Source organism: Pelophylax lessonae (genome assembly GCF_965119305.1).
Source record: "Pelophylax lessonae genome assembly, chromosome: 2".
NCBI classification, from domain to species: domain Eukaryota; kingdom Metazoa; phylum Chordata; class Amphibia; order Anura; family Ranidae; genus Pelophylax; species Pelophylax lessonae.
Window position 1 is genome coordinate 175,294,789 of NC_138769.1, and position 11,310 is coordinate 175,306,098.

Sequence of the window (11,310 nt, forward strand, 5' to 3'; positions counted from 1 at the left end):
GAGAGCTATTCCCCAAAAAAAAACACTGCAGGCTCTTAGCTGTCTTTTACATATGGAAAGCCTGATATAAAACATTTTAACGCCTCTTTACAGCCACCAATCAGATTTAGACTTGCATTGGATGCTAATTGATGATACTCAAAGCAGAAAATGGAAGATAGACATCATAGGTTTCAGCAAGTACAGTCACTATAAACCATAGAGATCTGAATTCTGTTGGCAGTGGTTCACAGAGAACTCAGATTAAATAAAGTTAGTCAACCTTCAATGGCCATACATCTTCCTTTATGAGAGTGATTCTGGAGATGAATGTGCTGGCATTCTGCTTGTTTGATTGTGTTAGTGGGTACATCTTGCAGTTTTTGTATGAAAAATGGTCTCTCATAGTATATTATGTAATAAATCCTGTCAAACCAATGCATGGTTATGTAGACAATAAAAGTGAGATAAAGATAATACATCTAGTTTGAATTCATACTTTAATATTATACTTAATATTCCTATACCCTTTCCTTTTAACTGTGTGATTATTTTTTTTTTTTTTTTTACAGTGTCATGGATTGTCAATTGATGGATATGTTCTTCCATCATCAAGCACAAGAGAGGTATACTAAACACCTAAATGTACAAAATACAATAAAATTACGATGTTGAATTGAAAAAATACATAGATGTAAGCAAACAAAAACATTATGCAAAGAGAGTCTCACAAGCTACCATGTAAATTCACTAGTAGTAGAAGTAAGAATAACCTACGGAACCAGATGCTGACACTGATCACACTCTTATTATTTTGCTTACTTAATCCAAAACTATATAAATGCCGCGCTACATTATCAATGATGTGCAAACATAAACAACAATTAATAAAACATAAAATTGTGCATAAAATATAATGTAGCTTAAATTATGTGTAATAAACATGCAGTATAGTATAAGTGTTATGTAATCCACAGTTCATATATTCCCCTATGCTGTGATTATTCCAACATAACGTGATCAACGTCTTTAATCCAGTTTTGGTGCTCCAATGAATAATGTGCTCTGATAATAAAGTGATCTGCCACCTCACTTGTGTTCCCCCCCCCCCCCCCTCCTGAGTGAAGGCTCACCTCAAGAGATATGACCCCACAATTAAGCTAGTTCAGAATGCGCTTGTGAACCTCCCTGGGATCAATCAGTATGATGTAGATCTTATGGCCGCTTCTGCTCACACATACACCAATCTCCCAGTCAGACGTGTTGATACAAAAAATTGAGAGGGCTCCAATAGTGCTTATACCCTTTAAAAAAATGTCTTTATTTATTTAAACAATTGAGTACTCACATGCTCATGGTGCTTCCAGCGCATAATCCCATAATCAGACTCCTCAACCTCATACGAGTCCGACTGCCTTCACCGTCCTTGCCCCTCCCTTTTGCGTGTCGACACAGGGTCACGCGTTTTCCTCAAGGGGATTCCTCAGAGGAATCCACTTTTGATGTCTTTGAATATTCCAGAGGGATCTGGGGACAGTTGTATATGTTGAAGCACTGGAAGTGCCTGTATCATCCTGGGCATTTCATCAGATTATAGACCAGACATTCTGCATATGCCAACAGTTTTAGGTTATCTTTGTTGCTCAGGCCTGAACTTTCCAGCGCTTCAACATATACAACTGTCCCCAGATCCCTCTGGAATATTCAATGACATCAAAAGTGAATTCCTCTGAGGAATCCCCTGAGGAAGGCGCGTGACCCTGTGTCGACACGCGTAGGGGAGGGGCAAGGATGATGAAGGCAGTCAGACTCGTATGAGGTTGAGGAGTCTGATTATCCTAATGGTTGTGCGGCTTTGGAGACTTTTAACATTTGTTCGACATAGACTGGTGTGCTGGAAACACCATGAACATGTGAGAACTCAATTGTTTGAATAAATAAAGGCAGGATTTTAAACGATATAAGCACTATTGGAGCCCTCTCAATTTTTGTATCATCAAATCTGACTGGGAGATCGGGGTATGTGTGAGCACAAGCGAACATGAGATCTACATCATATTGATTGTACTCAGGGAGGTTCACAAGCGCATTCTAACTTAGCTTATTTGTGGGGTCACATCTCTTGAGGTGAGCCTTCACTCAGGAGGGGGGAGCACGAGTGAGGTTGCAGATCACTTTATTATCTGAGCACATTATTGATTGGAGCTCCAAAATTGGATCAAAGACGTTGATTACGTTATGTTGGAATAATCAAAATCATTTTATTGCTCATGGCAGCTAATAATTATAAATTATTCTATAGTCCCACCTGCTATATTTGCAAAGTCTAAAGAAGTTGACATTTTTTATACCCATATTGTTAAAAGCTACCAGTTGTTTTTGTTAGATATTTGCATTACTGTATTTTCTGGCGTATAAGACTACTTTTGAACCTCAAAAAAATCCCCCGAAAATGGGAGGTCGTCTTATACGCCGAGTATAATATCTCCAAGGTAACCTAAGTATAAGTTTTACGAGTAGATCATGTAATAGGGGGGTCGTTTTATACGCCCAGTCGTCTTATACGCCGGAAAATACGGTATTTATTTGTACAAACACCTTAGAATGGCTTTATTTTTATTTTTTTATAGATGACAGCTTGTGAAATAAAGTTTGCTGTCCATGTGGAGTCTGTCCTCAATCATGTTCCTCAGCCTGAGTACAGGCAGCTGCTAGTGGAGGCCATACATGTTCTCACTCTAGTGTCAGACATGGACGTGAATAACATTGGAGGCATCATCCATGTGGATCGTATTGTCCACATGGCCAGTGATCTGTTCCTTCAGGACCAGGTATGGAATACTTTCTCTTGGGCTTTGAAACAAAATCTGTTCTTCTCTTCCTTCTTCTCTTTATTTTTATGCCATAATTCCCCGTATTGCCTGTTTCAGAGTCTTCAGTGTAAAATTAGATGTGTCCCTCTCCTTAACTATAGTTTGGTATATAGCACAGATTGATATCTACATTTTTTCTTAGCTCTGATCCTAGGAAAATGTAGGACACCATGAGCCACCCTACCACCACCTAGACTCACCTCAAGCCTATATACATTATACAAAACCTCATTCTATCCCATCTCCAAATCTGAAACATTTATTGTTATGCATTTGGAAACAAGTAAGTGGAGAGGCAGAAGCAACAGCAGGTGACAGATGAAAGTAGAATATACTATAATATTTGACTTGTTTACTTTTAGAGGAATCCAACAATATGTTGATTCACATTGTTCCCCAAAGTGAGTGACTTCCCGCTGCAGCTAATGTACCTTCTCTGGATTTCTCCCATTGGTAATATACAGTATAGTCATGAGGTTGGTACAGAAAACCAATGCGGTTCCAAATTTTTAATTTTTTTTTAAGTGAACACAACTGTTTTATTCATGTTTTCATCAAGGGATGAAAGGAATATTTTTTCAAATTTTAATCTTCCTCCTCATCATCTCCTCCTCCAGCCCCTCCCTGTCCTTTCTTTGCATTCTTTCTCTTCACGCGGCCAGGACGTTCACCTCCGTAAGGTGAACGTAGGGAGAAGTCAATATGCTTCTGAGAATCCAGACGCACAATGAACGATGGGATGTTCACTACTTGCTTTCGAACCCGGATATGCCTCTGTCTGATGAGAACCTGGGCATGGTGAATGGACTTTGCCAAACCCAACTTAAAGACCTGTGTTTGGAGACGCCGTTCCAAGAAGTCTTCAATTTTTAAGCCCAGAATATAATCGAGCTTCATCTTCCCCTCATCCAACACACCAATACGCACCAGTCGTCTAAGCAGGGCATTTCCTTCAAACAAACATTTTGGATCTTTCTCGTCTAGCGTAAGCAGTTCTCTGGCAGCCTTACGGATCTTTGCAAGGGTGAACTTCACCCGCCAAACCTCACGCTTGTTACGCAGACCATATTCACCAATTAGTTGTAACTCCTGGTCCAACCGCGACTTTTCAAAAGTACGTCACGTAGTGACATAGGTCTTTTTTCAACAAACCCAGCTTCTGGCTACAGGCATTTTAGGCTATCCACCGAGCCACTGTGAGAAAAAGCCGGTTCCAAAAATTTGAATAAAGAAAGAGGGGGATCCAAATAATAACAAGGTAGACCCAGCAAACAGCAGCCAATCCCTGTAGTGTCACGACATACAAATCAGTAGAAAGGAAAAATAATGGATAAGCGCTCATGAAGGTCTGAAGCTTCTGAAGAAGCGTGTGATGTGAAAAGGCCGTAGAGCAGAGACACATGTCTGAATGTCCCTAGCCACCATCCTATTTTTAGTTTGGCGGCTTTCATAGTGAGTGCATTTTTTTCTGCTTCAGCTGCATTGCACTTTATGGACCTTGTATTTGGATCTGTAATAATATTGTGCCTACATTTTATTCTGACCACTGATATTGCACAGTGAGTCACTGTTTTTTTTTTTTTTTTTATTATATTATATTTCATACTATTTTAATAAATACTACACTATGAGATTTTATTTCTCATGTTTGGTGATTCATCCTTTATGATCGGTTCGTATACCCTGTATGAGGACATCATTTAAAAGCGCAGGGGCGCATATATTTTGGTTACTGAGACCACTTCCAGAGAGAGATATTATTTATACCATGGCGTGTTTGCTGTCCTATAATCTAGACAGTATATGGTTCCGGTGAGTTCGCAATCCTACTACTTGGTGGAGGATATCACCGTGGTGACACATTGGAATTATCATTGAACACCGGGAACTACCACAATTTATTTTCACTTGTATTTTGATATTTGGTCTTTTAGATTTTATATATATATAGCCTGTTCATGTCTCATTTAGCCTTGGGATATGGTCGATTGCACTTTATTATTGTATCACAGCGCTGCAACCTTCTTTTATTGTTCACTGTTAGTGTTAGTATATATACACTGTTTGCATGCTGCTGTATTTAAGTTTTTTGTGGTGCTGACACATTATTGTTTCACTTTCATATATACATATCACACATTTATGATAGATTTCCAAGAAGATAACGTGGGAAGGGAGGGGGAAGTATATATGTAAGTAAATATATCAGCAGCTTGGTATACCTGGATCTTTGCTCATCATCATGTACGCCCAACAGTGCAAATTCTGGAGTACAAGGGAGGTACAGTTGTAAACGGGTGTTGATAAAATCAAAAACTTCCGTCCAAAACTGTGCCACCCATGGGCATGTCCAGAACATGTGAAAATAAGTAACTTCAGCCGTAGAGTAGCCATACAGTTAGAGGACAGTTGTGGATAGATTTTTGTGCAACCTCTATGGAGTAAAGTACACTCTACGTAGGAATTTTGTCTAGCTCAGTTGATCTCTGGAAGCTATCACCAGCTTCTGAATGAGTTTTGGTATATGTCAGATATTATTACCAAATACAGCAGCAAGAAAAAGTATGTGAACCCTTTGGAATGATATGGATTTCTGCACAAATTGGTCATAAAATGTGATCTGATCATCATCTTAAGTCACAACAATAGACAATCACAGTCTGCTTAAACTAATAACACACAAATAATGAAATGTTGCCATGTTTTTATTGAACACACCATGTAAACATTCACAGTTCTGGTGTAAAAAGTATGTAAACCCCTAGACTAATGACATCTCCAAGAGCTAGATGGAGTGAGATGTCAGCCAACTGGAGTCCAATCAATGAGATGAGATTGGAGGTGTTTGTTACAGCTGCCCTGCCCTATAAAAAAACACACACCAGTTCTGGGTTTGCTTTTCAAAAGAAGCATTGCCTGATGTGAATGATGCCTCGCACAAAAGAGCTCTCAGAAGACCTACAATTAAGAATTGTTGACTTGCATAAAGCTGGAAAGGGTTATAAAAGTATCTCCAAAAGCCATGCTGTTCATCAGTCCACTGTAAGACAAATTGTCTATAAATGGAGAAAAGTTCAGCACTGCTGCTACTCTCCCTAGGAGTGTCTGTCCTGTAAAGATGACTGCAAGAGCACAGCGCAGACTGCTCAATGAGGTGAAGAAGAATCCTAGAGTGTCAGCTAAAGACTTACAAAAGTCACTGGCAAATGCTAACATCCCTGTTAGCGAATCTAAAACACTAAACAAGAATGGATTTCATGGGAGGATACCACAGAGGAAGCCAAACAAAACATTGCTGCACATTTACAGTTTGCACAAGAGCACCTGGATGATCCACAGCAGTACTGGCAAAATATTCTGTGGACAGATGAAACCAAAGTTGAGTTGTTTGGAAGAAACACACAACACCATGTGTGGTGAAAAAGACGCACAGAACACCAACATCAAAACCTCATCCCAACTGTGAAGTATGGTGGTGGGGGCATCATGGTTTGGGGCTGCTTTGCTGCGTCAGGGCCTGGACAGATTGCTATCATCGAAGGAAAATTAATTCCCACGTTTATCAAGACATTTTGCAGGAGAACTTAAGGCCATCTGTCTACCAGCTGAAGCTCAACAGAAGATGGGTGTTGCAACAGGACAATGACCCAAAGCATAGAAGTAAATCAACAACAGAATAGCTTAAACAGAAGAAAATACGCCTTCTGAAGTGGCCCAGTCAGAGTCCTGACCTCAACCCGATTGAGATGCTGTGGCATGACCTCAAGAAAGCGATTCACACCAGACATCCCAAGAATATTGCTGAACTGAAACAGTTCTGTAAAGAGGAATGGTCCTAACTCCTAACCGTTGTGTACGTCTGATCTGCAACTACAGGAAACGTTTGGTTGAAGTTATTGCTGCCAAAGGAGGTTCAACCAGTTAATAAATGCAAGGCTTCACATACTTTTTCCACCTGCACTGTGAATGTTTACATGGTGTGTTCAATAAAAACATGGCAACATTTCTTTCTTTGTGTGTTATTAGTTTAAGCAGAATGTGATTTTCTATTGTTGTGACTTATATGATGATCAGATCACGTTTTATGACCAATTTGTGCAGAAATCCATATCATTCCAAAGGGTTTACATACTTTTTCTTGCAGCTGTAGATGTCATGGGACCTTTTTCACACCCTTAATCAAGGAGTAGCATCATATAACCTTTTTTCCAGGTCCTTGTTAATTCTAAACTCCAAGTAAATAATCTTTAGGCTGTCTATATTATATTCCTTAAATATACTACTCCCATGTATACATTTCTTCAAAACCTTCCGTTATTTTCTCAATTTTCTCTTTTTCAGAAAGCTTATGGAGCTGGAGATTTTTACCTTGAGCAAGATCCAGCAACGGGGATCTGCAACTTTTTCTATGACAGTGCTCCCAGTGGGGCCTTTGGTACAATGACTTACTTGACCAAAGCCGTGGCCAGTTACCTACAGGACTTTTTACCCAGTACAAGTTGTATGATGCAGTGAGAGGTCAGGCTGCCATATAGATGAGTTGTTCTGTTTTTGTAAGAGGAAAAAGGCTGTGCAGCTGTTACTTTACATTCAAAAGCATTTCAGTAAGGTTACCTGTTTATTCTTGTTACAGATGGAATCTTTTAATTATAACATGAACCAAGAACTATTCTTGTAAAAGCATGGGCTGTGGGAACAATGTCATTTAAAAATTCAGTTTACACACAATATTTATAGCAATATTTCCTACATTTCAGAAGAATATGTCTTCATTTAAATAGGATAGAATGTTAGAAAATGTTAACTCTTAAACTAGTCCAATGCTTTTCTAGATTTCAAAATAGTCCCCACTTTACCAGCTTTTCCTTTGTAACCAACTGCACAAACGGTACATACTTCAAAAAAATCGTCATTTTTTGGGCAGGTTACAGGCTCAGTGGAATTGCTGAAAAAAGTCTGCTATGTTTAGGAACATTCCAGCCCCACATAACTTAGGGTTTGCTCACAACATAAAATGTATAACAGCTTTGTTAAACCACACATTGTTTTTTTATTTACTAAAGGAGTAGAGCAAGTTCACTTTGCAAAATGAATTTTCACTTGGCTTTGTGAATCAGATGAAGCTAAGAGAAAATCCACTTTGCAAAGAATGCTCAATTACATGCAAAGAGTTTTCCTTGCAGGTGATTGAGTGTTTGAGGTCAGCACAGCTTCACCTTATTCACTAAGCTAAGTGAAAATCTACTTTGCAAATTAAATATGCTCTACTCCTTGAGTTAAAAAAAAAGCCAATGTAATTTTATTTGTCCATGATATTTGCCTGCATTGAAAAACTAAACTAAATGCATGGCAATATTCCTATTTATTAGGGAGCTCATAAATTTAATTGTGATAAGCTCCTGATACTTTAACCCTTATTAGTATCTTGAGAACCATTTTATTTGAGGGATACATATTCTCTAGCAAAAAAATACATTTGAGTATATAGTCTACTCTATAAATACCACAATGCACCTTTTTATAAGCATTATGGCGTAAAGCAGCCATGAATTACTTGGAACCCTGGGGTTGCTCCAGTGGTTGCTTGGGGATCCTTGAGCTGTGGCTGATTGACTACCCATCTCATGGTATCTACATAGTTCCAGGGCCAACACCATATGAAAGAGCCAACTCATGGTACTACTGATCTTTTTAACTACCTTTAAAAGTGGCCTTTTTGACCACCACTGTAAGAGGGGCATTCTTTACATCAACCACCAATGTAAGGGGCATTCTGACCACCAGTGTAAGGAGGACACTTGTTTCACAAAAGTTTTTGGGGATTTTAGAAATCATAAACAATGGCACATGCCATGGGTATACAAGGACACCAAATGAAGGGTGGCATAGAAAGTACCCAACATCAGTACCAGAATATGAATACAGAGGCAATTTAAAACACATCGCCCAAAGGAAGGAGGATACTTTTTACACTGACAACCAATGTAAGGGGCATTCTTCACACGGGTCCCTGATGAATTATTTTTTTTAAGAGTCCCGTGAGACCTGAAAATTAATTCAAGGGTTCCCCTAGAATTAAACGGTTACAAATTGGCGGTGTAAAGTATAGCATACCCTGAATAAATGTGGGTCATTTGTGGTATTATAATTGCACAAAATGGTACAGTAATGTAATAGACCAAAATTTTAATAGAGTGCGATTTACCTATAATGTCGAAGACTTGCAGATTTTACCAGTCTGCTTATATGGTGTATATAGTATGGATTTAGTAAACTGTTTATAGAACCTAAGAAACTAGTGTCCTTATGGGTGTAGAACCAATGTTGCTGGTATCTTTATGAGTATGTCACTAATGAGGTAGTGGATCAACAAGAAACACTGAAACAGAACATTGTTCTACGGCCTGTAGCAACTAACATTTTTCTTTCATTTTGTGAAGACATTCTTCCTGAAATTACATTGGTTGCTGTGAAGAGTATTTCCTCATTCATCTGCAGGATTTTTGTAAATGAGGGCTGTCAATACTATTACTATCTGTCAAGCATGTCCTTAGGAGAATCTTGTTAGAAAATCTATTTTAAAATTACTCAGCTATTGTATGGGGATACTGAAGTTCTACATTATTTAATCGACTCCTCTGTGTAAATTGTATGAACTCTGTGCCTATTTTCGTGTTACTTATACAGCATAGAATTTGACTGGACTATTGCCTGTATGTTATTCATTTCAATTTTTGTGTCTTTTTTATTTATTTTAAATTAATGTAAATAGTTAATATAATGATGTCCACAGTAAACTATATTTAAAAACCATTCATTTACAGTTACATACAGATTTATGTTGTTACAGCTTTATGAAAATAGTCTGAGGTCTATGGGTAAAAGATATTAAAGTATATCGTCAGAGCACAATCTAAGTCGATGGGTGATTTTGGCTTGATTTCCTTTATTCTTCCTATAGTGACCTCACACAATAGTTTTGTGATTAAATATCCTAATATTTTTGCCTTAAACATTTTCAAGTTGTGGATGCAGTCATACTGCTACGTGACCTAGTTAAGTCTACAGGGTATGACCAAAAGCACGTAAATCTGTCATCTTTGCGGTAATATGTCAACATTCATTAGCAGCTGTCTTTGGACTTTTGTACTATATATTTGCAGGATATGGCACATGATGGGCAGATTTGTGCATAGATGGTGTAAAAATTAATACACTTGTGTTTTTGGTCTACTGATATGTGTATTTTTGGGGTCAGCTGTGTCATACATGAATCTTCATCCATAAAAGAGATGGACAGTGGTCTGCATAGCGTGTGAGCATTAGATTAGGGAAGATCTATGTAAGTTCTTCTTATAATATAAGGAAACAAAGGATAGGGTTTACTATTATGTCCTACTCTCCTTATCCTGTATTTTTGTGATACAAGGATTCATCTTTCATCTCTGTTACCATTAAGGGTGCCTAATCTGGACAACAGTCCAGAGGCTTTCCTGGTCAAAAATGGAAATGGTCAAAATGGAAAGTCCAGGTTTGGACTTTTCATTGTAGAGAATAGAGTATGCATTGCACATATTCTGAGAAATAATATTCTAAATACATTTCTAAATAAAAATAACTACATTTCTAAATAAAATTCATAGTCTTCAGAAACTTTGGGGAGGGACACTGTGCAGGGCTTGGTAAGGAAAGTGCTCAGAGAAATAAGGTTAGTTGGATAAACTACGAAATTGCTGTGAGCGAGGGCTAGAAAAGCATAAAAGTACTAAAAATGTAGTTCATTACCAAGTAATCAACTCTGCTAAGAATACCAGTGAATTATTAAGTAACTGCAATGGTGTGGTAAATAAAGTATGGTGCTTAAGAGGACCATACATACACAGTTAGAATTTGGTGAAAAAAATGTTAGTTGTTGAAACGATCATTGGATTTTCTAATAGTTAAATTGGACAAATCCACAATTATTTTTGACTATAGTGCCAGGAAAAAACGAAGGCAAAGAATGGAAAGTTTGTCTGCCTAACATGCCTTTTTTACACATGCACTTTGCTGATTTTTTAACACATTACTGCACATGTTTATGCACATTTGTGACCCTTTTAAATTTATATTAATGTGTGTTTTGTTTCAGCATAGGTATTTTTCATGGTACAGATGTGGTCAATGTTTTTCTGTGCATTACTGTTTATTTCAGTGGGTTTCCTATGTGGAATGGGATCACTAGCCAAAATACTTTCCATGCATTAGAATGTGTTTTTCTATAGGAAATGTGAACATGCCACAAGCATTCTACTTCTTCAGCTGGTGCAATTAATAGGGGCTCTTTTTTACCGCCCACAGCTGCTTTGTGGGCAACAGTAGGGCCTTCTAACATTTTCTTAAAACCTCCTTTTAAAAAAAATGACTTCCTCCTACTTATCTGTTAAAGGGAACAGAAACATTGAACTCTGTATATACA

The 11,310-nt window shown here is 38.0% G+C and overlaps 2 protein-coding genes across 4 annotated transcripts in view; one reads left to right on the forward strand and one right to left on the reverse strand.

The window, feature by feature from the left end:
* Window positions 1–7,644, forward strand: part of PHKA2 (phosphorylase kinase regulatory subunit alpha 2) — a 187,671-nt gene extending 180,027 nt beyond the window's left edge. For all 3 annotated transcript variants that reach the window (XM_082247709.1, XM_082247711.1, XM_082247710.1), the window contains 3 exons: window positions 552–605; window positions 2,610–2,810; window positions 7,194–7,644. In XM_082247709.1, coding sequence (XP_082103835.1) covers window positions 552–605; window positions 2,610–2,810; window positions 7,194–7,367 — 429 coding nt within the window. In that variant the 3' untranslated portion in view covers window positions 7,368–7,644. The remainder of the gene's footprint in view (window positions 1–551; window positions 606–2,609; window positions 2,811–7,193) is intronic.
* On the reverse strand, window positions 3,359–4,025 carry LOC309547735 (small ribosomal subunit protein uS4-like; the record flags this gene model as incomplete). The annotated part of the gene is given in 3 exon segments (XM_082247712.1): window positions 3,359–3,971; window positions 3,975–3,995; window positions 3,999–4,025. Coding segments are annotated over 3 exon segments (582 nt in total). The 3' UTR covers window positions 3,359–3,437.
* Window positions 7,645–11,310: the final 3,666 nt, after the last annotated feature.